This window comes from Platichthys flesus, chromosome 15 (assembly GCF_949316205.1).
Source record: "Platichthys flesus chromosome 15, fPlaFle2.1, whole genome shotgun sequence".
In the NCBI taxonomy this organism is placed as follows: domain Eukaryota; kingdom Metazoa; phylum Chordata; class Actinopteri; order Pleuronectiformes; family Pleuronectidae; genus Platichthys; species Platichthys flesus.
The window spans coordinates 588786-613330 of record NC_084959.1 but is presented as its reverse complement, the minus strand read 5'-3'; the positions used below and the strand labels follow the sequence as shown (position 1 = coordinate 613330).

The following is a 24545-nucleotide window of genomic DNA, read 5'->3' as shown; positions in this document are numbered from 1 at the left end:
CACTGACCTTCGCTCTGCTCGGCCGGCTCTTTGGTGCCGTGTGTCTCCGTGGTCACGGCCTCGGCGTCTGGCGCCCGGCTGCCGTTGACGAGCGCTCTGATGGGCGTGTTGTCGTCCAGCCAAACCACGTTACCTAGGAAACAGGGCGCTGGCCTTGAGCAACACTAGAGCAGCGGTCGACTTTCATCAGACTGAAACTTGTGACGTGAACCCGCCATCAGACTGACCGCCTGCGTCAGGTTAACACAGATGTGTGTCTGTGTGTGTGTGTGTGCGTGTGGTACTCACAGGAAGCATCGTCGATCCACTCGATGTGTGCCGGAGGATATTCCTTAAAATATCCAAAGACGTCCTGCGTGCTCATTTCGTCCACGCCGGTCACATAGATCGCCTCCATGCGTAGATCGGGGATGGCTGAAACCACAGAAGAAGACAGGGTCAGCAAACACACAACTGGGTCTGACACAATCAGTGGGTTTGCATCCAGGGTCACGTGACCTCTTACCTTTCTTCAGGATGTCTTTGTCGAGAAGAAGGGTCCTCTGTCCATCGCCCTCCTCTGCTTGGAAATGAAAACGTCTCGCTCGCTTCTCTTTTCTCTCAATCGCCTCCTGATTAAAAAACATCCAGAGGTTCAGCTCCCACAGTGTGTGTGTGTGGGGGGGGGGGGGGTGGGGGGGGGGGGGGGGGGGGTCAGGTACCTTGGAGTTGACGTCGATCCCGGTGATGAAGGCTCCAGCTTTGTTCTCATACCTGCGACTTGTGTCCTGTGAAACACAAATCGATCATCACAGTTTGTCGACCTCCTCAAGTCAAACTAATAAACCTCATAACACAAACAGATCAGACCCGGTGACGTCAGTCTCCACTTCAACCAATCACTGACCTACAGACAGTTTCCCACAGACACCGAGTTGTCATGGAGACCAGCCCTGTAAGTCAGATGCGTTTAATTTAAATCAAAGGAATCAAAGGAATCAAAGGAAACAGCTGATTTCTCGCGCAGAGTTCAATATGAACCGGTCGGAACATCAACAGTCGGTCCTCGGTTCTACTTCCTGTTTATCGTGCGGGGTCTCGTGCGGTCAGTGCGCGTGAGGCTCAACAAGTGACTGAAACTAACTCAGCGACAGAACCGCGCACACGAGCCGCGTCACAGGCGCTGAACCCGGCGTGACCAGCCGGAGCAGCCGCGGTGCTCCCCGCGACCTCCGGGTGCCCGCCGGGACTCTTGCAGCGGATGTGGCGGCCGCGGGAGACGCCAGCCCCCGGTCCGCGGGGCCTTGTTCGGACACTCACCGGCAGCAGCTCCTTCAGGGAGCGGTTCACGGACACGTCCTCCAGCTCCCCCTCCTCCACCTCCATCGGCTCCGCATCGCGAACATCTCGGTCCGACTCGGAGTCCGAGTCCGAGTCCGAGTGCTCCGAGCCACTGTCCGACTTCACCGACACCCGTAGGCTGCGTACGGCCGCCATGGCGCTGCAAACAACGGCTGCAGCTGTGGATTGAACCCGGAAACGGTTCTCTCTCCACAGTCTTCTTCGTCGGTGCTGCTGTGGTGAGATCCGGCCCCTCGGAGCAGCAGCGCCACTCAGTGTTGCAGGTGAGTATAAGTACTCAACCACAAACGTACTTAATTACTTAATGTAATAAAGTATTAGACATGTATGTTTATTAAATATTATTTCATTATACACATCTACAGACAAGCCGACCTTCACACACACACACACACACACACACACACACACACACACACACACGCAGTAAGTGAAACAAAGTCCTGCAGGAACTCCATAACTTCAGATCCATATTCAGACGAGAAACATAGTTTGTGATTTAGTGCTTTCAAAAGACAATTTAATCAAGACATTCAGACATCGTGTGAATCTGTTCCAGCGGAAACAAACATCTACAACCAGTGAACGATAGAAAGCAATGTGAACATGTTGATGACATCACGTGTGTGACACTCATGTGACATCACATCATGACTCAGTGTGAGAAGAGAGTGAGTGACACACGTTTACTCTGGAGCTCTGTGATGTCACAGTGTTCTCTGGAGCTCTGTGATGTCACTGTTTACTCTGGAGCTCTGTGATGTCACTGTTTACTCTGGAGCTCTGTGATGTCACTGTGTTCTCTGGAGCTCTGTGATGTCACTGTTTACTCTGGAGCTCTGTGATGTCACTGTTTACTCTGGAGCTCTGTGATGTCACTGTTTACTCTGGCACTCTGTGATGTCACTGTTTACTCTGGCACTCTGTGATGTCACTGTGTTCTCTGGCACTCTGTGATGTCACTGTGTTGCATCTGTATGAACGGTTTCTGTTGTGAACTGGATTTTAAATAGTCAAGTGAGGGATGTCACAGGACAATAGGTGTTTACTTTTACAAAGAACGTGATTAATACCAATCTATTGTATTTACACTGACTGCAACCTGTGATGAAGGAAGTACTCAGATTACTTCAGGAAAAGTACCACAGTGTAGAAATACCCAAGTAAAAGTATAAAACTATTCTCGTGAATTAAATATGTTCAGAATCACGTCTGAATTAATATTTAAACATGATAAATAAATGTAATCTTAATCAATAACAACACTTTAGAATTCAACTGTAATCAATCCAGTGAAAAGAAAAAGTGAACCAGGACCAGGACCAGGACCAGGACCAGGACCAGGACCAGGCCTCCTGTCAAACAGTCTCTGTCTTTCTCTGCTGTTTGGACACATTTAGTTTTGTCCTCCGTGGTAAAGACATGTTGGGTTCAGATATTTATTGTTGATGTGATGAGCTCAGGAATGAGTCAGCACACAGGTGCGTTTGTGATCAGATTTCACCTCCTCCTCCTCCTCCTCCTGGTCCTCCTCCTCCTCCTCCTGGTCCTCCTACTACTCCTCCTCCTCCATGTTGTGGTGGAAACTGCAAAGAGACAGAATATATGATTCAGAGCAAATTCAAAATATTTCAAAACAACAAATAATAATACAAATAAAAAAAAAGAATTTATGTTTAATTTTCCCGCTGAGTGTTTGTACCTCAGCACTCGTGACCCACTGCTGAGGTTCCTGAGTCTAGTGTCCCTGCTGACAACACAAAGAGAAAATCATCATCCTCCTCTAAGTGTGGGTTTCTCTCTGTGTGTGTGTGTGTGTGTGTGTCTGTGTGTGTAGTACTTTTCCTTCTCCCCCACCCACTGTTAATGATACTAGTGCTGTGTATAAACATTATTTGGCCAAATGTCAATCACCCCCTTGTGAACCAGTGACCCCGCCCCCCTGGGCCAATAGCATAGAGTCAGCGGCTCCACAGCTAACTTCACTTTTGATGAAGTGGATGAAGTTGTGCCCCAGCTGCCAAACAACACAGCTGGTGGATATGATGGGGTGACATACGAAATGATTCAGTTCTCTACTCCCCACTTTTTACAAAGTCCTCATGAAATGTCTTCTTGCCCGCATCCTCCCATGGCTTGTAGACACAGGCACTCTCTCACCTAAACAAAAAGCCTACACAGAAAGACAAGGCATGCATGAACATGTGTTCTGCCTTAAAACTGGAATTGATGACTTCAAACATGAATCATGTAAATTCTACACTGTATTCCTGGATTTAAGAGACACTGTTTGACAATATGATGCTCCACACACTGCAAGAACTCCATCTACCTCAACCCTTTGTGGACATCATCACAGACGTGTATTTGCAGGTCATCTGTGGAGACCAGCTCACAGAGCCTGTACCCCTCCAGGTAGGGATTAAAACAGGCTGCCCCTGGAGTGCTGTTAACTTCATTCTTGCCATCAACCAGTGGCTGAAATGGCTCTGTCACCCCAAATCAGTTCCCCAAACCCTGTCCAGGGGTACACTGATGATGTGGAGATGTCCTCTAGGGATCAGAGTGTAATTACCAACATGCTGGGCAGACCAGAGGAGTTTCTGCTCTGGTCAAAGCTGGAGGTGAAACACTCTATGAACGACGCAGTGGTGGTAACCGCTGGTACAAAGCGAAGTCAGACAAACCTCCCATCTTCACACAGAAGCTATCCTGTGACTATAAGAACAGAATTGATCTAATTGATTCCTCACCCCTCCCTGTAGTCATGAAACTGGAGGCCATCAGAGAAGTGGCCCTGGCAAAGATACAACATCTCTTTGTGAACATCCCACAGAATGTCCTACAAGACATGAACAATAAATCAGTGGAAGCTGTCAGGAGATGGCTGGGACTGAACACTCACTCCACTCGGGATATACTCTTCCTCTCACACAAAGTGGGGGGGCTCGGTGTCCCTGATGTGGAGTGGACCTACACCACTACAAGGCTGACGCACCTCATCAGGATGCTTAATAATGACGATGCTGCCGTTCAAGAGCTAGCCAGAGCCTCCCTCCTACTGGCCCTCAGGAGGAGGAAGGTCCCTTTGGTAAATGCTGCCAGGAGAACTTCCTGGGCTTCAGGAGGAAAGGCAATGGCAAGCTGGAGACCCAAGCTGATGGATTAACAAGCTGCAGGTTACGGTTGTCGGTCAGACAGGCCGGACCTCAATGACCTGTGCAACAGAGCGGCAGTTCGTCTGAAATGGGTGAAAGGAAATTCACCCACTGCACCAGACGCATCTGATGCAGTTGTCACAGACCCAGCGGTCAGTGTGGAGGCTACTGTCTACCACAATGGGACACAACACACACTTCAAAACACAACATCAAGAAAGTCCCTCCTGAACATTAAACAGGCAGAGACAAAACCACACTGGACTGGACTGAGACTGCAGGGAGAGGTGGCCTGCCTTGACTTTGCTGACCACTCTGTCTCTCGTTCAATGTACAGGAAGGCCTCTGTAGGAGAGGACATCCTCTGCTTCACTGTTAAAGCCAGACTACAGGTGCTGCCAACTAAATACAATCTTGCATTGTGGTACCCTAATAATCATCAGCATGCATTCTAATCCCAACCAACATTTAGAATCCATTGCTCATATTGTTAATGGCTGTAATAAGTACAAAGGACTCTATACTGCACGCCATGACCACATCGTCGACCTCATTTCAAGTACTGTTAAGGGAGTATTCCCCCCAAATGTGTCACTGTATAAACACTCCTGTATAATGCCAGAGTGGTTTAACAGTTCTGATGATGTGTTCTGTAACATCCCTAACACCCCTGAGGTTGTTTTCTTGGACCAGGTTCAAAGGGAGGTAGTAGTGCTTGAGGCAGCCTGTGTCTATGACCTCTATATGGACATAGCCTTCCTTGACAAGTTGACCAAATACCAGCCCATTGTTGCTCAAATGAGAGACCTAGGCTATACATGTAAGCTGGTAATATTGATATTTGGAAGTCTGGGGCACGTCCATAAGCTTTCGGTCAGTGGACTACGACTGGCAGGACTTAATAAGACAAGGTCTAAACAACTAGAAAGTTCTGCTCTGTATCAGCTGCTCTAGGTCGTCCTGCTCTTTGGTGTAGGAGATGTTTCTTGTACCCATGAGTCATTGAGCTCAACCTCTGAGAAATGTTTGAATCCTTTTGTACGAACATGATTGGTGGATTCAAATCAATTATTTAAATGTGTGTGTGAGTGTGTGTGTGTGTGTTGGGGTCACACTCACTGCAGCAGAGTGGCTCAGCTTGTCGAATCGAAACTTGAGATTTGATCTCGGAGAGTTTTTGTTTTTCGTCTCTGAAACACACAAGCACAATAACTAACAGACATATGGACAGTGTGTCTGTGTGTGTGAGCGTGTGTTTGTGTGTGAGTGTTGTGTGTGCTTGTGTGTGTTACCTATTGGGCTGTGACAGACAATGAGGGGACCTGAACTTTGACCCTCTGCAGCCTGAAGACAGAAACAGAACAAACTTCATCTTCTCTGTTTACATTTGAAACGTTTCAGGTCCTGTGAATGAATTCACCTCAGACACAATAAATTCAAATTCATCAATAGTAGTTTCACTTTGGAACAGTCCACAGTCAAAGTACTCCAGTCTGTTTCTTATTACTGTAACAGGCTCTTAATGTGAGAATACTGTTGAGCAGAAAACTGAACTTTGTCTGTGAGGAACAGGAAGTGAAAATGAACGTTATGCAAACGTGTTAATCATCATCTAACTCGTTCTACAGGCGCACACGGAGCTGCTGAAGAGAGTCCTCGACATCAGAGAGCAGCTCGATGTTGAGCTGCTGGCTACAGTCGATTCTGCCACATGGGGGCGCTGACGCTCATTCAGAGCTTCTGACTGATGTAAACGACCAATATCACAACAGTTCTTCCATAGCTTCATGTTTCTACCAGACACACTTAAACATGAGAAATCAAATATCTACCGTCTGTTTCACAGGAGCTGTAATGATCATGTGACTCTAGCGCCACCGTGTGGTTCACCTGCGTGGTGGTGTGAGGTCTCAGCAGGGGGGGGTCGTCAGCTGTTGGTCCGAAGCTGCAGCTGCTGGACGTTGATCTGGAGATCCGACTGCTCTCCTTCACGTGAATCCTACAGGGAAGAAACAAACACCGGGGATTCAGACCGGATCTCTGCATGTTTGGAAATTCTTATTTTCAATAAGAATAATATTAATTCAACAATGAAAATAAACTTATTGTCATAGTTTAACGTCTATCTTCAACTCAAACAATCAGAGCATGAGCAGCGTGTCCACAGAAAACAATGGGGGATCTAAAATGAAGCCCTGTGGAACCTACAGATAAAACTTTGTCTGCATTTTGTAAACTTTACTTTACCTAAACAAAGACTCTTCTGAATTCTGAAAGCTTCTCAAACTGTTCACGGTCACTTGAAGGTCAGTGAGCAAACAGGTGAATTCAATGTTCATCAAATCAACATTGAATTCTGAACTTTTGCTCTCTCATTAATAAATAATGACTTCAATAATGTAAAGTTTCCTCCATTAATCTCACAAATTAAAGGGAACTCAAAGATAGTTTAGATTCCTTATTAAAATCTTTGTGTTTACTGTGTTTAGAGTCAAATCCAGGAAAACCATTTGTCGTTCACCAGCTGATGCTCTTCTTCTTCTTCACTGCTTTGTTGGCACATTGCTCGTTATGTGTTGTGCTACCGCCACTTGCAGGTCAGGTGAGAGTAATGTGACGCCACTGTGTCGCTGTTGTGTGTTGAATGTGTCATAAAACTTATTGTGATTGTGATGAATGTGCTGAGCAAGAAAAACACTCAAAATGAAGAAAGGATCCAACGAGGAGGAGCCTGCTTCCCGCTCACCTGTCCCGGTGTCCCGCCTCTGGAGAGCTGGGATTGGACGGCAGCTCGGAGCCCCCCCCCGGGGCGGGCTGGCAGCTGTCGAAGCTCCTCTGCTCGCTGAGGACACTGAGGGACAGGACAGACACGTTGGACACGCCTGGATTCAGGAGGAGCTTCTGTCTCAAATAGAACTTTACCTTCGCTGGTTGTGTTTCTCTGTCTGGCTGTCGATGCTCAGCAGACGAGGGAAAAGCCCCGAGCGCCGCTTCACAGGAGACCGGACGTTACACTGACGACACACACACACACACACACACACACACACACACACACACACACACACACACACACCAGCTGTTTACACAAACCGACACTTAAGCAACAACAGTCATGATCATGAGGAAGACGACTCGACCTCTACTCACCTCCATGCTCATGTGTGCCAGACCCCCCCCACTCAGACTGGTGGGCAGACCCGCCGCGCCGCGCGACATCGTCTCCATGGAGACGCTCCGTCCTCGCATCGCCCTCTGGGAGGAGAGAGAAACACACGGGCATCAAACCTCTGAGCTCCAACAACATGAAGGCTCCTAAAGTGAAGCCGATCCTCTGGATCGCCCCTGGTGGCTGGAGGCAGTACAGGTCCTAAACCCTGCTCCAGCCCCTGGTGGCTGGAGGCAGTACAGGTCCTAAACCCTGCTCCAGCCCCTGGTGGCTGGAGGCAGTACAGGTCCTAAACCCTGCTCCAGCCCCTGGTGGCTGGAGGCAGTACAGGTCCTAAACCCTGCTCCAGCCCCTGGTGGCTGGAGGCAGTACAGGTCCTAAACCCTGCCTCCTCTATGTTTGCCGATGGGACATGTACCGAACTACAAAGGACAAACCTTGATGGACTCCAGCAGTCCTCCGTGGGGGTGTCCGTTGTCAGCTCGAGCGTCCTCCTCCAGACCTGATGATATACCCAGCATGCTCTGGGAGCGTCTCTGCAGCTCGTCGTGGAGGCTGTCCAGCAGGGCGGCGCGAGTACGCTCCTGAAAACAAATACAAACGTTCATTGCAGGAATGATTCAGTGTCTCCAGAGGAGTCCTCAGGGCCTCACCTCCAGTCGGGCGAAGCGCTCGCTCCTGTAACAGGCCAACTCTGCGTTGATGAGCTTCGTGAGAAGGAACTCTCTGAACTCTGGACCCTGAAGGAAAACATTTCATTAGTAAATGTTTCTCATCTTTTTTCAGGTTTGACCAAAACCATGAAAACACACGGCACCTTCTTAAAGACGGCCGGATTTGGGAGGGGTGGGCCGAACGGAGGGACGTCTTCTCGTGCTGTGACGGACACCTGTCAATCACAACAGATTCTGATGAACAAAAATCTCAGTTTGTAACTCGTTAAATAATCTAAATCCGTCAGAGCTGTGTTCTGACATCATATTGTCCTCCCCTCTGTGTCAGTGACCTCGTGTCAGTTTGAAGTCTTTTCTTTACGATGCACTTTTACATCTCGTGGTTTTATCTCTCTGTGTTAACAGATCAGTTTCTGATCACCCAGATGGTTTGTACCGTGTAGCTGGTGCTGCCGGAGCCGGGCTGGTCCACCTGCACCAGGACGAAGGCGTGGAGGAAGTTGGAGGCGATCATGTCGGGGACGAAGGGCGTGGCTTCTTCTTGGAACACCAACGCCACGATGTCATTTCCAATGTGGCGTTTCCTCTGAAGCTGAAGTTTTATTTTCACATTATCCCGTGTCAGGCTGTCGTATCACATGTTACAGTGTCACGTCCATCAATGACTTGTGTTGTGTGTGATCGCTCGGCTGGTTTTCTACCTGTTGTGCGTCTCCCTCGGTGAAAGGCAGTCGGGTGGAGACGTGGAACATGATCTCCTGTTGTCTGTGGACAGTGTAGACGGACTGAGAACCCGTCTGTCCATGGGACACGTCCAGACCCCCCCGGTAACTGTACGGAGAGAGGAGGACGATTCTCTTCTCTGGTTAATCACACTATTGTTTGACCATCATTAAAGCTTCATGGTTTTTGGTTGTGACTCTGACCCTTTGAAGTCCTGCAGCTCCACTGTGTCTCCGAGCAGCTGCAGGAACTCTGTGAACGCTGACGTCTCCTCGGTGTTCCTGAACAGCTCCTCCTCCGACACCTGAGGGACACAGGACCCCCATGTCCTCATCACATGTTCAGCTCACATGTCACTGATTGTCATATAACATGTCTGTGTGAGGTCACATGGTACCTGTCCAAATCTCTGCAAAATGACTCCGAACTTGAACGTGTTGTTGACCTGGTGCTCGTCATAGTTTAAGATCAGCTGCGACGCCTGGAGACAGTTTGATAGAATCAGTCCAACATGAGGACGTCAGAGGACGACAGACAAAGAAGGAGAAAGAAGGAGGTGGAGCCTCACCTTCGGGTAGAGGACGGGACTGAACCTCAGGTCTGTGGCTTCATCACACAACAGCTTCTCCGCAAAGACAACGTTATAAAGACGAAGTTTAGACTCACAAAGTTGAGTGTGTGTGAGTGTGTCTGCATGTGTGTGTGTGTGTGTGTGTGTGAGTGTGTCTGCATGTGTGTGTGTGTGTGTGTGTGTGTGTGTCTGCATGTGTGTGTGTGTGTGTGTGTGAGTGTGTGTGTGTGTGAGTGTGTGTATGTGTGAGTGTGTGTATGTGTGTGTGCGTGTGTGTGTGTGTGTGTGTGTGTGAGTGTGTGTGTGTGAGTGTGTGTGTGTGTGTACCTTGGCGAGCTCTGGGACACTGGGGATGTCGGTCAGTTCGGTCAGTGTCAGTCTCTGATAAACACTTTTTAGTCGAGACCTGACGAGACAGTTTAACAGATGAACATGAGAGTGAACATCTTACACCTGTAAAGTGTGTGTGTGTGTGTGTGTGTGTGTGTGTGTGTGTGTGTGTGTGTGTGTACGTACCTGATGATAACGTGCAGGTACTCCTGCTCCCTCTCCTCCTCGTGTCTTACTGACATTAGCAGATTTCCCAGAATGCTCAGCGAACATGAGAAGTTGAGATGTTCCTGAGAGACACAGTCACTTGTAAACAAATAGTCACATGTAAACAAACAACACGTTTAACCTACAAAAGCAAACGGGAAGTGTGACTGTGACCTCATCATGTCTCCTAACAGAACCAGGAAGTGATGTCACGCGTTGACTCCAGCTCAGTTAAAGTTCCTGACGTTCTCTGACCTCACCCGGCCTAGGAAGTGCTTCCTGTACGCCCGCACCGCCTCGTCCTTGTCCTCCAGGCGGTACCCATAATGCCCTGCAGGTGTCTCTTCTTCCTCCTCTGCTCCTCCCAACGCCCCCCCCTCCTCCCCCGCAGCATGAGGAGCCTCAGAATCCTCGATCCAGTAACCTCCGAACTCAGGCAGGATCACCTGAGGGTACGGCCCCCCCCTCTCCAACACCTGCACAACACACACACACACACACACACACACACACACACACACACACACACACACACACACACACACCCAGAGGACTTAGTGAGAACGTTGCAGACGATGTGTTCAGAGGAAACAGATGTGACGAGGTTCAGTCTCACCTCCTCAATCCGGGGATAAGGAATGTAGTCGTCCTGAAAGACAAAGACAAGGAAGTAACACACACACACACACGTGTCTTCAACACACATATGAACACATGAACCTGATGAGGACAAAGACACTGTCACAGTCACAACGTTAAATCTCATTTCAGGTCTGCTCTGCTTTTTATGAGCAAATAAATTAAAAGAACCTAAAGACGGACAGACGTGAGGACTTGAAGATGGACAGACGTGAGGACTTGAAGATGGACACATGTTAGCACTTGAAGACGGACACATGTTAGGACTTGAAGATGGATAGACGTGAGGACTTGAAGACGGACACATGTTAGGACTTGAAGATGGACAGATGTTAGGACTTGAAGACAGACAGACGTGAGAACTTGAAGATGGACAGACGTGCCTTCTGTCTCTGAGGGACGGCCTTCATCTCTGCAGCCTCTGGGACCTGCTGCAGCAGTGTCAGAGACAGAGGACAGAACTGAGACAGAGTTTCAGATCCAAGTCTGTTCGTTCCATTGAGGACGCAAATTCAAAGTTTTGATCAAAGGAAGGAGGAAACAGGGCAACTGCTGCACTCGTCTCAGACTGGGTTTAGAAGATCTTCAAACACACACACACACACACACACATACACACACACACACACACACACACACACACACACACACACACACACACACACACACACACACACACACACACAGTTCTTACCTCCATCTGGTCAAAGAAATTAGCTGACTGGACAGAGAGAGAGAGAGAGAGAGAAGTGTGGTTAATGTTGGGTTAAAATGATGTGTGTGTGTACGTGTGTGTGTGTATGTGTGTGTGTGTGTTTGACCTTCATGGTGGGGGGTGCGGTGCGAGGCGGAGAGGGGGGGCACTCTGCCACAGCAACATTGGAGATGGTCAGTAGTTCCTGTTTACTGTGACAAAAATCATCAGGATCAACGATCATCACACAACCCTTATAACCGAATGGGGGGGGGGGGGGGGGGGGGGGGGGGTCATGGGAGTTCTCTGAGCCAAAACACCTTCAGGCACAAAATGGTCACTTCCTGCTGAGCTGGAGCGTTTCCACCTCTGCCCCCTGCAGGACGTGATGGAGGATGCACTCTAACACGGTGACCACCATCTTTTAATTTGGAATAAAACCTTTAATTAGAACTAAAGCTTTTTATGTATTTCAGCTCTTCACAGCTCCGGAGATGACTGACGGTTGTTCTTCTGGGTTTTGACTCATCATCAGAAACACAAAGCTGATCCTGGATCCTGAGAACGAACGGAAAGGTCACGAAGACGCAACGAGATCAGAAGAAGACAAGAAACCTGCTGAGAGGTCTGTGAGGTTTTCACACAGACCAGTGTCTGTTCATTTCCTGTAGTCAGTGTCTGTGGAGCAGCAGCAGGTTGTTGGGTCCGACTCGTTCAAACAGGAACATGTTGGGACATCCAGGCGAGGGGTGGAGCCTGTAGAGCAGCAGGAGGCGGAGCCTGTAGAGCAGCAGGGGCGGAGCCTGTAGAGCAGCAGGAGGCGGAGCCTGTAGAGCAGCAGGAGGCGGGACATGACGTATAAACTCTGCTGTGGAAAGATCAGTGTTGTTGTTTCCAGCTCATCCACACCGGGTCGGCCCTCATCACCAGAAGATCTGGAACCTCCTCGTGTTTCCAAGTGGACGTCTTCATCTTCTACGTGTCCGGCTCCTCTTCTTCATCCTGAGATGTTTGTGTTCTTTGGGTTTCACGTCACGTGTTAGAAACCTCATCAACACGTCCACTCGCTCACTGGGAAGCTTCCACACATTGTCCTGCTGGTTCCTCACATGGACTCTGACATGTTACACACATGTTACCAGGAGGCTGCAGGAGAAGATCCACAACATGTCCAGAGACACTGACATTTGTTCTCACATAGAGAACCTGCAGAACATGTGAGGAACACGTGGAGACTTCAGTTCATGAGGGTGAGTGTCCTCACAGCTATAGAAATACAAATATGTGTGTATGTGTGTGATGTAAACCTCCTGACCTTCAGTTTGAAATAAAACCAGTTTCATTTTTAACCCGACTCTCAGCTGGTTCATTATCTCCACTGACAGCTGCATGTCACAGCAGATAACATCATGTCCAACACACACACACACACACACACACACTGCTCTGGGCTTCACACACTGAAGCTAAAAGAAGCCTCCTGTTCTAATGTTAAACATGTCCTGTCATTTGTGTATCAAACCCTCTGAAAATTAAAACAACATGTAAACAACAATAAACAAACACATGTGTTTAGTGTCATTTTGAACACCCGTCTCAAAAGAGAAAACAATGCTGAAGCGTCTGAAACCTGTGTTCTCACCCTGACCAGCAGGGGGCGACTCCTCTGGTAGCTTCTATAGAAAGTGACTTCTCTCTTTCTAACGTCAGTAACATTCAGGAGTTTCTGTCTCAGTCTCTAGTTTCAAGTCTTCTTCAAACAGCTGAAGATCATTTAGTGAATTATGATCATTCAGAGTCAAACAGACCATAAAGCACCGGATGTGTATGGGGGGGGGGGGATACCACAGTGTGATTGACAGCCGGTACCCTCCAATGGGTGGAGGTCTCAGGTGTAGTTGGGCTTGTCCTCGATCTCTCCAACCCCTGCTCCTCCAAATATGGTTACTCCCAGTTTCGAAAAAAACTAAGATGGCGCTGAACACATTGTCAAACAGCTGCTCACAAACCAACAGGCGGCGTTGTGAGTCGACATGGTCACGACAAAAAGTCTTTAAATATCAGGATGTTTGCTCGTTAGCTGTTTCCTGACTCCCCCTGGTGGTGGTTTGAGGAATCTGACAGCAAATACTGAAACAATATGACATGTTCTGAACCATGTATTTTATTTAACAGGTAGTAAAATGTCTTCAAGCATGAATGTGTGAATGAATCCTGTCGAGTCACAGCTGTTTACAAACGCATGACCTTCACGTTACGTAGCACGTCTGACCTGCAGATACAGTCGGACAGTTTCATTCTGCTCAGTTGTTGAATCTTCCTTTATGGAAAGCCATGAAACACATTTCTGTGTTTCTCTTTCAACCCTCATGGGTCCTGCGCTCGGATCAAAGTGTTTGTTTATACTTTTAATTTAACTCTCAAATTCCTTCACCACGGATCTGTGACGTGACAACAGTAGGACGGCAAAATAAAACCATAGATTACTTCATGATATTTTAAAATACTTTTACAGGGACTCCTCTTAAAAGTTCAAATCTACCTGTAAAGTTCAAAATTATTCAACAGTGTCAGTTTTCAGTGGCTTTAATGATTCGCTAAGACGTCTGAGGTCTGACTCTGGAGTCGAGCCAGAGGCTGAACCGTGAAAAGGTCTGGAATCAAAGTGACAGTCGAGCTTTCTTTCTCCCGACACGTTGGCTGACGCTGATCAGCTCCAGCACAGATCACTCGCCCATTTCTGCAACTTGACAAAGTTACAGTCATCACGTGCTGTTCATCGAAGTCCAACAAGCGTGAGGAGCCTGAGAAACTGAGCTGAACACCGACTCCTCCCCAACACATCACACTCACTGCCTCAGGGGATGTCACAGAAACAGACATACATCATCTGCAAAGAATAAATCCAGAGGTCACCATAGTCTCCACCCTCCAGAGTCTGTCCATGACAATCACACATAGAGCTGATGACAAGGCCGAGGTCTCCGTCCAACACTCCGGCCTCGCGGCGCAGAGACAGGAAGCCGTTAGCGTCACGACATGTCGGACCAGGAGCCGCCAGCGAGAAGACAACGCAGTTGAAGGATCCAGAAAAAAAGATTTGGAAAATACTTCTTCAAGGACTAGAGCAACAGGCTGAGAAACAACAGTCAAACGTGCTGAAGTTCATCTCACTCACCACCAGGGGTCAGAGAAATGCCTCTACCCCTGTTTGGGAACGCTTCAGTTTCAGATCATTAAGAATCGGCCTACGCACTGAAAGCTGTGTCACTGTTGTTGTTGTGAAAACTGGATACACAATAAAGAGGCAATTTGCAAGTTTGTGCTGATGCTCTATAGCTAATGTTAGCTTAAGTAACTGTTTTACCTTTAATCTCCATCTTCTGTCTGCAGAGATGAGAACACGTGTTTGCTTCCGAAGTTAGCATGCTAACACGCTAGCTCTGACCCATCTGGTCAGTTTTTCCACTCCCCCCCCCTGCCCCGCTCTGACAGGAAACCACAGTTATACATATATAAAGCGTATGTGTCGTTACTTTACACTGTATATCATATCTTCTGTAGATTGTTAGTTTGCTCCAACCCTTCACTCCTCAGAGTGTAGTGAACAACACGGCCTCCAGGGGGCACTGGTGACCCCTCGCGGCTCGACCTTAACGTCAATGAAAGAGGTCACTGACTTTGAGAAACGTGTCAAACCCACATGAGGATGACACATGTCAACAACACTGCTGGAAAAGAGACAACAACGAGATCAATAACAACAACAACAACAACAACAACAACAATAACACGATCAAAAACAGGAGAAGACGCTGCTTGACTCACTTCCTGGACAGATGGACTGTCTGCCCTTTGGCTGCACACACACACTCACACAAACAACACTCATATACACACACACACAAACACACGCTCATACACACACACACTCACACACAGAACACTCATACACACACACACGTTTGCACACATGTAATGTTGAATACTTAACACCTGAATACATCATCATCTTCGTCATCAGATCAAAACATAAACTCATCAAAAATAATATACTCACACTCACGCTCACACTCACACTCACACTCACACACTCACACACACACTCACACACACACACACTCACTCACACACACACACAGAACACTCACACACACACACAGATGGAGGATGAAGAGCCAGACTCACCAGTGGTCATACGACATTGTTGCGTTGCCGTCGGTTACTGAGCATCTCATTTAAATCTCTATTCTCTCTCCCCCCCTCACTGTCCCTCCTCCCATAACATGAGAGAGAGAGAGGGAGAGAGGGAGAGAGACAGAGAGAGACCGAGAGAGAGAGATAACATGAGAGAGAGAGAGGGAGAGAGGGAGAGAGACAGAGAGAGACAGAGAGAGACCGAGAGAGAGAGATAACATGAGAGAGAGAGAGGGAGAGAGGGAGAGAGGGAGAGAGACAGAGAGAGACAGAGAGAGACAGAGAGAGACCGAGAGAGAGAGAGAGAGACAGACAGAAAGAGAGAGAGAGAGAGAGAGAGAGAGAGAGGGAGAGAGACAGAGAGAGACAGAGAGAGACCGAGAGAGAGAGAGAGAGAGAGAGAGAGAGAGAGACAGACAGAAAGAGAGAGAGAGAGACAGAGAAAGACAGAGAGAGACCGAGAGAGAGAGAGAGAGAGAGAGAGAGAGAGAGAGAGACAGACAGAAAGAGAGAGAGAGAGACAGAGAAAGACAGAGAGAGACCGAGAGAGAGAGAGAGAGAGAGAGAGAGAGAGAGAGACAGACAGAAAGAGAGAGAGAGAGCAGCAGATGGCGGGAAACACTAAGAGAATAAATTTGGAACGATGGAGTGAGCGACAGATTTGTCTTCTTTTGTTTTTCCTGAAGCCTCCAGGTGGAGCTGTGACATCATGACGTCATTCTCCCGGGTCTGAATGATGACACCGTCATGAAGCTGCATCGACCAATCAAAACCCTCGTACGTTTCAGACTTTACAGAGTGATGTGGTGATTGTACAGTTAACATCATAACCCTGGTGACAGAAGACAACTGAGCAGCGCCCCCTGCAGGCCCCTGTGATGACCTGCTGGTGTGGGTGGAGCCTGTGTAGAAAGCAGCTCCTCATATGAAACCGTCTTCTCTGATCAGCTCGTTACCAACTCTCCACCGTCCTGCACTGTTACCATAAGAAGCAGGGGGTGGGGCCTGAATGACACCTTGAGGACACTGCACACCCACCTGCACCTATTGGACACTAAAAGCTGTCAATCACACTGTGGTATCCCCCCCCCCCCCCCCCCCCCCCCCAAACACATCCGGTGCTTTATGGTCTGTTTGACTCATAATTCACTAAATGAACATCAGCTGTTTGAAGAAGACTTGAAACTAGAGACTGAGACAGAAACTCCTGAATGTGACTGACGTTAGAAAGAGAGAAGAAGAGTCACTTTCTATAAAAACTACCAGAGGAGTCGCCCCCTGCTGGTCACTACACAGAAGACAGGTTTCAGACACTTCTGCAGTGGCTTGTTTTTACAGTGTTTGTTACTCACCGAGCTCTGAGAGCGCTGACGGTGGACTTATCAATCCTGTAGAGAGAGACAGAGAGAGAGAGAGAGAGAGGGATGGAGAGATGCTGTCATCAGACACGATAACGAAAAGGAAGAACATTTAGACTGAGGCGCAAAAGGTAGAAAACCCCTGCCTCATTCATTGTAGTATTAATGTGTTTGAATAAGTCAGGCTGCTGAATACCAGCTACTGATTTGAGTCAAACATATATTGTTATCCTCTGTGTTCATTTCTTTAATGTTAAGAATGTCTCTCATAAGACCTTATCAGATTGCATTGTGAAACATCTGGGTCACCTAAATTTAGTGTAAACAAGAGAGTGAACTCTTGACTAATGACGGTATGTATTTTGCACTGATACACAAACTTGATGTTACACATCTTAAACAATATGATATGGGTGTATGGAGGACCATACATGACATAAGTAAAAATAAATACATAAATAAATGTATAAATAAATACATAAATAAATAAATAAATGAATAAATAAAAATGGAAATAAATAAATAAATACAGAAATAAATAAATAAATATGTTAATACCAAAAGAAATGTCAAAAGAAATGTCTTAAATATATTTTAACATTTATTTTTTCCCTGATACATTTCCTTTGCATTTGCAGTGTCCTTATGCTAATGAGAAAGGCGGGCCTAACCGCAGTCTCATGCAGGATTGGTCACAGGAGTGTAATGATCCAGCCCTACTACTTCTGCCTTTCAATGCTGGTGTCCAGTAGCTGTTTGCAGCGTTGAGCCAGTTCACACTTAAAATGAACTAGTTCAAGTTCAGAGGGTTAGTTAAGGTTATATTTTATTGGGATGATTTAGCTGTCAGTAGTCCTGACTGTGAGCGTCACGTCTCGTGTTGTACTGAGCACAAGGAGCGAGCCGAGAGGAGGAGGAGGAAACAGAAACTCCAGCTCGGTACAAACCACCTGCAGCCTCTGCTCTGATCATGAAGACGCTGATCTCTGAGCAGATGGGACCAGAGAAGCTCTGTGTTTCCACTGTTTCCACTGTTCCACAGAGTCACTAACTGGCTGTTACACGGTGAAGAGATCAAGTCTCAGTCACTGCCCGTGTCTCTGAGCGAGTGTGTGGCGGAGCGCAGGGGCTGTGTGTGTGTAGCTCAGTTGACCAATCCTGCTCGAGACTGAGGTTAGGCCCGCCTTTCTCATTAGCATAAGGACACTGAAATGTGGAAATAAATAAATGTGGAAATAAATAAAAGTTGCAATAAAAGTGGAAATAAATAAATAAATGTGGAAATAAGTTTAAGACATTGATTTATTTAATTCTGCATTTATTTCCATATTTATTTATTTATTTCCACATTTATTCCAACTTTTATTTTTCGATTTCAGTGTCCTTATGCTAATGAGAAAGGCGGGCCTAACCTCAGTCTCGAGCAGGATTGGTCAACTGAGCTACACACACACAGCCCCTGCGCTCCGCCACACAATCGCTCAGAGACACGGGCAGTGACTGAGACTTGATCTCTTCACCGTGAAACAGCCAGTTAGTGACTCTGTGGAACAGTGGAAACAGTGAAAACACAGAGCTTCTCTGGTCACATCTGCTCAGAGATCAGCGTCTTCATGATCAGAGCAGAGGCTGCAGGTGGTTTGTAACGAGCTGGAGTTTCTGTTTCCTCCTCCTCCTCTCGGCTCGCTCCTTGTGCTCAGTACAACACGAGACGTGACGCTCACAGTCAGGACTACTGACACCTAAATCATCCCAATAAAATATAACCTTAACTAACCCTCTGAACTTGAACTAGTTCATTTTAAGTGTGAACTGGCTCAACGCTGCAAACAGCTACTGGACACCAGCATTGAAAGGCAGAAGTAGTAGGGCTGGATCATTACACTCCTGTGACCAATCCTGCATGAGACTGCGGTTAGGCCCGCCTTTCTCATTAGCATAAGGACACTGCAAATGCAAAGGAAATGTATCAGGGAAAAAATAAATGTTAAAATATATTTAAGACATTTCTTTTGACATTTCTTTTGGTATTAACATATTTATTTATTTATTTCTGTATTTATTTATTTATTTCCATTTTTATTTATTCATTTATTTATTTATTTCTGTATTTATTTATACATTTATTTATTTATTTATTTTTACTTATGTCATGTATGGTCCTCCATATGGGTGTCCCTAGACAACCCGACCTGTGTGCTTTCCTGAGACTATAAATGACTGGAACCTCAGATAAAGAAATTTATTTTCTGACTTCAATTACTGAAGTCAGAAAATAATCTCTCTACCTTATATCTGATATTTCTCTACAGAATGTAATGTGCCCATTCTACTTCAGATCCATTGAATCATTGTGTGTTTATGTTGCTTAAAGCAGAGCATTCACTGCTTTTAATGTAATCAGCATCTTATCTGACAATATCATGGTGTAGAAGTGCAAGGAAATACCAATATGTTATGATCAATGTCATTTATTGTTCACAAACATTACATTAAGGCATCTGCTGGAAATGTTATGATCAACAATTCTCATGCAAATAAGACTTTAAAAACGCCACAAATAGTGTTTTGGAGAGGGGGGGTTTCAGAGGGAGGGAGCAGCTCTGGAGAAAGGTCTGTCACTCCAGGTCTGCTGCTTGGTGTGATGGAGACATGAGGTTAGCATCAGGAGCGGAGGCTGCAGGAGGGACCGTGGAGCTGAGGCACACCTGTACTGCTTCTCTTGAGAAGAACTGAAGGACACACACACAAACCATAGTGTTAAATTATGAAGATGGTTCCCTCAGATTTTTTTTTTAAAACATAAACGTCAGACAGGCCGCTAAAAACTAAAAATGCTGAAGCTAACAGCTACCCAACAGCAAGCTAATGCCTTCTTAAGGCTGCCAGGGAGTAGCAAGAGTAGCCTTGTAGCAAGAGAGTGTAGCTAATCACAGCCCTCACTGTTCTTCATCAGTGGAGAAGTACCTCGCCATGTTTTCATCTTCAGAGGAGTCATCCAAAGACTGTGCTGCTGTTCCGGAATATGTCAGGCCCGCTGCACCCTGCTGGGCTTGAACTCTGAGCACGCAGAGTAGGCCCTCACGTCCCGTCTCAGTACATGCATCAGTCCTTCCTGAGAATATATGATCAAAAACTAAACGTCTCAACAGGGCGTTTGTACGTGTGTATGTATACATACACACGTATGCTTCCAGGGAAGCATGATTGATGTATACATACACACGTACAGGGCTTTCTTTTCTACAGAAATATTTTTCCTGAGTTGATGTCTCTGCTTATGCCATCTAGAATGTGAAACCAAAGATATTTTGGCATAACTGTATGTTTTCGGATTGTCTAACTGTGTATTTGTGTTAAAGTCAAAAGGTCAAGGCCACACTGACCTCCTCTTATGGTTTCAGTTGTCAAGAGACACAGTGTCATTTATACGAGAGAAAATATGTAGAAATATGTAGACGGACACTGCGCTGGTTAGCGGAGTCATACAACGCAGTGCGGTAATTCTAGTGTAGTTTTTTTTTAATAAATGGGTTCTCTTTTTTTACAATCTACAAAAACTTATCTATACATTTGGTCACAGAATGTTACACAAATAAATTGGCATTTAAGTTGGCATCTTGCTGTCTGGCCAGTCTGACGATGCAGCTGAAGCTCCATCAAGGGCGTTCTGCAGGTAATTTGGATTGTTTGTTTCTTGTGAAGAGGAGAATAACATGAATTCATACCAATATCAGTTTACAATCAAACCTTTTTGTGTTAACCTTGTGTAAACAGAGTCAAAGGACATTGTACAACAATGACACACATTTTTCCACAGTACCTGTCGTTCACTACTGAACTTCTGACACCCATTACTGGACTGTGTCTTCCTGTAGAGTGGCGATGTTCTCAACGCTCTTTTCACAGTCTGTCAAAACAAAATTAGAGTTACAAATGTTAATGCCCAACAACCCATTGCCGATACGGTTGCATTTGCACACCACATCGGACCAAAACAAAACTGCAGTCTGTGAAACAAGCAGTTTTGGTAGATATAAGGGAAATGCTAATATTTCTACATGATACATATTCAGTCCCTTAAGCAAAATAACGATGATGGCAGGCCGCAACCTCGATGCCTTCGTCTACTTTGCTTACAGACTAGTTTGCGGAGTCTCGTGCTGCCGCCCACTGACCGATACATCATCGCTCTTTTCTGAAACTAATGAAGGCAAATTCACACATGTAGACAGAAATAATCAGTATTAATTAAAAGGTGTAAAGATTGCTAACATTATGTTTGATGGGGGTCATCATTATACATAACATAGGAAAACTTTGAACATGTATTCCTTAAATTGACTTGCCTTCCTGTGGAAAAAGTTGTTTTCCCAGTTAAACAATCACAGCAGGGAAGCATGATTGATCAAAATTCTTTCAGTGTGATATTAACTTGTATGTCAGCAAGCGTACTTTGGGGATTTTATAAAAATGTATATTTGGCATATTATATAAAATGGTGTTTCTGGTATGTAACTTAAAAGTACCTCTTTAATGGTAGGATCATTTCTCTCCCGCATCTTCCTCGTGGTACGTGAATGATGGTAGTGGGCTCAACCCGGCTTCTCTTTCTCTCCAGGCTGCCCTTCCTGCTCTTCATCAAGCAAAACAAAGTGTTCGTCCAAGTTATTGACGTTAATGAAACTCCTGTAGCTTCACTTGGATCCTCCTTGATTAAAAAACAGAACATAGCAATTGTTTTAGAAAATGAATTGCAACTCCATAACATGGAAACATTATTGTCATATTGCATACTATACATTAAACCAAATTTACCTAATATTGTGGAGTAATGGTAGAGAAATACACTCCTTATTAATCTAAAGCATTCATAAATCAAATTCATGTTTATATTTATATTGTAGCGTCCCTCAATGATGAGCTAAGCGTCTTGAACTGGTTTCAACAACCATGTATTCACCTCCCAGGTAGCACAGGCTACGGTGGGCTGTAGCATGTGGCTAACAATGGCGTATTAGCTGAAGATTAGCATTGTGTTTATCAACGGACTCCGCATCCGCTGTCTCAGCACTCGGACTGTAAAAACCTAGATCGTAACGATCTTTAAAAACAATAAACTACTCACCTGACAGAAGGAAGATGACATCGTTTGTCTTCCCAGCGCTCGGTGGTTACTACGCAGCCCCGAGTTAAAGAACCGGATGTTTACTAAAAGCCACACGTCAGTTCCGCTCGCCCGTCCGTCCGTGGCGCAGTCGGTCCCCCTTCGGGATGAACGGTCTCGCAGGATCCTTCGCATTAGAGGTGTAATCTAGCCTCAAATATTAATATTATATAACGTGAATAACATTCACGATCACTGAACGACGCCACGCAGGGACGGTGATTTTAACAGCACGCTGTGGCCTGGTCTTCCGCATGGCAGCGTCATAGCAACCCTCATAGCAACGATAAAAACATTCGTGATAACTAATAAAATATTTATCATAAGCACGAACTGGCTGAAGACTATGGAAGCAAAGAGCACATTTCTCGCTAGAAATGGTGTCAGAATGTATTTTTATGCCCAAACTAAGTTACAAAAGTATATTTTTATCTGAAAAAACAAGGAATATCCGCCATGTTTTCCTCTCCGCAGACGGGAGCTTGTGAGTCACGTGACGTGAGAACACGCCAACGCAAAACAATGGGTTGACAAAATGTTACCATCTCACACTCTGAGAGGCCAGATTGTGAGATGGTAACGTCGTTCCAAGTGGACCAACGTTGCCACTGAACGTTTTCTGATGAGACTGGGTTGCTCACACACACACTTGTTTGTACCTCTATCTTAGTGAGAACATTTCCTTGCCCCTCACACTAACCTTAACCATCCACAATTAATATATAACCCTAACCCTGACCTTAAGATAAACATAAACCTAACACCAAGTTTAGGTTTAAAAAAGTGAGGACAGGTCAAAAAAAATGTTTCCCCTCATCAATGCTGCTAACAACTTTAATCTGATGATGTTTCCTTCACTGGACCTCTGTTGACTTGTGTCCGTCCTGGGAGACGGGTCCTCACATGTGTCTCTGAGGTTTCTGTGTATTTGTACCTGTTAAAGGTTTTTAGTAGTTTGTCCTGACTCTTGTTGAGGGTGAAGGACAGAGGACGTCTCACCATGTTAAAGCCCTATGAGACAAACTGTGATCTGTGAATATGAGCTATACAAATAGATTTGATAGATTGATTGAAAACGTCCTCATTCAGTCCTTATATCTGATATTTAGGTTCAGACTAAACTGAAAACTCTGAAGCTCTGAAACAAACAAGGCTTAAAAGAATCATAAAACCCAGTAACATCTGCATTTTGTCTTGAATGTGAATTAAATGAATCAAGAATCTCTTTAAATTGTTAAATCTCGTAATAAACTCACTGATAATAAATAAACTCGTGTTTCTCTTTAGACTTTACGTCTTCATTGACTTTTCGACCATGTTAGAGATTGAAAGGCTGAGTTTACAGTTTCTGTCTGACGAGGACAGTTTGTGGAATCACACAGAGGAAGAGGAGGAGCGGTTAATATAAACTGGTCCTGCAGTCGCCCCAAATCCTATGGAGAGCATTTGTAGAGATGAATTGATGATGAGAACAAGTGGGTGCAACCCGGAAGCCAACACACTGAACAAGAACTGGATCCAGAGAAAAAATCCATATGAACGAATGAAAAAGACGATTTAAATAGTTTCCACATGAGTGATGTGACACGTGCAGTCGACCTGTTCGTGTTACAGAACCCTGAACTCCTGCGTTAGACTCAGGTGTTCATTAACTGCAGTTTGTGTTCGTTGTCGCTCGACTGGAAACAACGACCAGAAAACCAAACACACAAAGAATCAATGAGTCTGGAAAGTTTTCAACCAAAGCTCATTCAGAAAGAGTCAAACTTTAACTTCAGACACGTTAATGATCAGTAACGAGGTCTCGTCCTGAATCAAACCATCCTGTGAACTAACTTCTTCAAAGAAGGGGGGTGATGCAAACATGGTGTCACCGTGACGTCACTGTGATGTCACTGTGATGTCACTTGAGTGCAGCTCAGACAGGAAATGAACTCAAAGCCATGAAAGGTGGTTATCAGAGGATGAAGAATGTTCTCACCATCCGAAGCCTCCGAACGACACGCTCCTCTTCCTCCTCAGCATGCTCCCTCGCTCCCTCGCTCCCTCGCTCCCTCGCTCCCTCGCTTGTTCCTCTTTGTCTTCTGTTCTTCTTATTGTGTCTGGATTCTCTCTCTCTCTCTCTCTCTCTCTCTCTCTGCTGTTCTACCTCCTCATTTCTCCTCCTATAAATACTCTCATCTCTGTGAGACGCCCTCCTTTACTTACCCCCCTTCTTCTCTGCCACTGTCTCTCTCCCTCGCTCGGCCTCTCTCTCTCTCTTCATCCTGTGTCTCCTCCTGCTGTTATTGTTTCTATCTCTCCTTCTCTCACTTCA

General features: G+C 46.0%; 2 protein-coding genes and 2 long non-coding RNA genes across 10 annotated transcripts in view; 1 reads left to right on the top strand and 3 right to left on the bottom strand.

Annotated features, from left to right (window-relative positions):
- ncbp3 (nuclear cap binding subunit 3) overlaps nucleotides 1–1476 on the bottom strand; it is a 5219-nt gene extending 3743 nt beyond the window's left edge. Inside the window, exons 1-5 of the mRNA XM_062406142.1 lie at nucleotides 1300–1476; nucleotides 702–767; nucleotides 506–611; nucleotides 289–414; nucleotides 8–133 (exon numbers count right to left, since the gene is read on the bottom strand). Coding sequence (XP_062262126.1) covers nucleotides 8–133; nucleotides 289–414; nucleotides 506–611; nucleotides 702–767; nucleotides 1300–1476 — 601 coding nt within the window. The remainder of the gene's footprint in view (nucleotides 1–7; nucleotides 134–288; nucleotides 415–505; nucleotides 612–701; nucleotides 768–1299) is intronic.
- Nucleotides 1475–6477, top strand: LOC133969574 (uncharacterized). The gene is made up of 3 exons (XR_009924220.1): nucleotides 1475–1604; nucleotides 6128–6248; nucleotides 6346–6477. It is a non-coding gene; the product is annotated as an uncharacterized LOC133969574 (long non-coding RNA).
- Nucleotides 1833–24545, bottom strand: LOC133969571 (rap1 GTPase-activating protein 2-like). Of its 5 annotated transcripts, XM_062406141.1 has the most exons (23): nucleotides 24210–24545; nucleotides 17056–17091; nucleotides 11634–11718; nucleotides 11507–11533; nucleotides 10790–10822; nucleotides 10434–10649; nucleotides 10153–10256; nucleotides 9964–10042; nucleotides 9634–9687; nucleotides 9463–9546; nucleotides 9269–9369; nucleotides 9044–9173; nucleotides 8779–8934; nucleotides 8486–8557; nucleotides 8322–8408; nucleotides 8106–8252; nucleotides 7650–7754; nucleotides 7422–7513; nucleotides 7246–7350; nucleotides 6390–6498; nucleotides 5792–5843; nucleotides 5619–5689; nucleotides 1833–2927 (listed from the first exon to the last, which is right to left on the bottom strand). In XM_062406141.1, the coding sequence occupies exons 1-23, from the start codon at nucleotides 24251–24253 to the stop codon at nucleotides 2835–2837; spliced, it is 2082 nt and encodes a 693-aa protein (XP_062262125.1). In that variant the 5' UTR covers nucleotides 24254–24545; the 3' UTR covers nucleotides 1833–2834. The 5 variants fall into 5 exon arrangements, with proteins under 5 accessions (XP_062262125.1, XP_062262123.1, XP_062262124.1 ...); XM_062406139.1 differs by lacking the exons at nucleotides 17056–17091; nucleotides 24210–24545 and adding an exon at nucleotides 3044–3091 and having other exon boundaries at nucleotides 10790–11243; XM_062406140.1 differs by lacking the exons at nucleotides 17056–17091; nucleotides 24210–24545 and adding an exon at nucleotides 3044–3088 and having other exon boundaries at nucleotides 10790–11243.
- On the bottom strand, nucleotides 19515–23293 carry LOC133969573 (uncharacterized). 3 transcript variants are annotated; one of them, XR_009924217.1, is made up of 5 exons: nucleotides 22190–23293; nucleotides 21591–21772; nucleotides 20885–20971; nucleotides 20029–20176; nucleotides 19515–19793 (listed from the first exon to the last, which is right to left on the bottom strand). It is a non-coding gene; the product is annotated as an uncharacterized LOC133969573 (long non-coding RNA). The 3 variants fall into 3 exon arrangements; XR_009924218.1 differs by having other exon boundaries at nucleotides 19518–19793; nucleotides 21591–21697; nucleotides 22190–23288; XR_009924219.1 differs by having other exon boundaries at nucleotides 19518–19793; nucleotides 21591–21692; nucleotides 22190–23287.

Coding starts and splice junctions, on each gene's coding strand:
- LOC133969571 (XM_062406136.1), bottom strand. CDS start 11,119: ATGTGTCCGTCTTCAAGTCCTCACGTCTATCCATCTTCAAGTCCTAAC. Junction 8,935..9,043: donor CCGAGGGAGACGCACAACAG/GTAGAAAACCAG, acceptor ATAAAACTTCAG/CTTCAGAGGAAACGCCACAT. Junction 7,514..7,649: donor TGGCACACATGAGCATGGAG/GTGAGTAGAGGT, acceptor GTGTGTCGTCAG/TGTAACGTCCGGTCTCCTGT.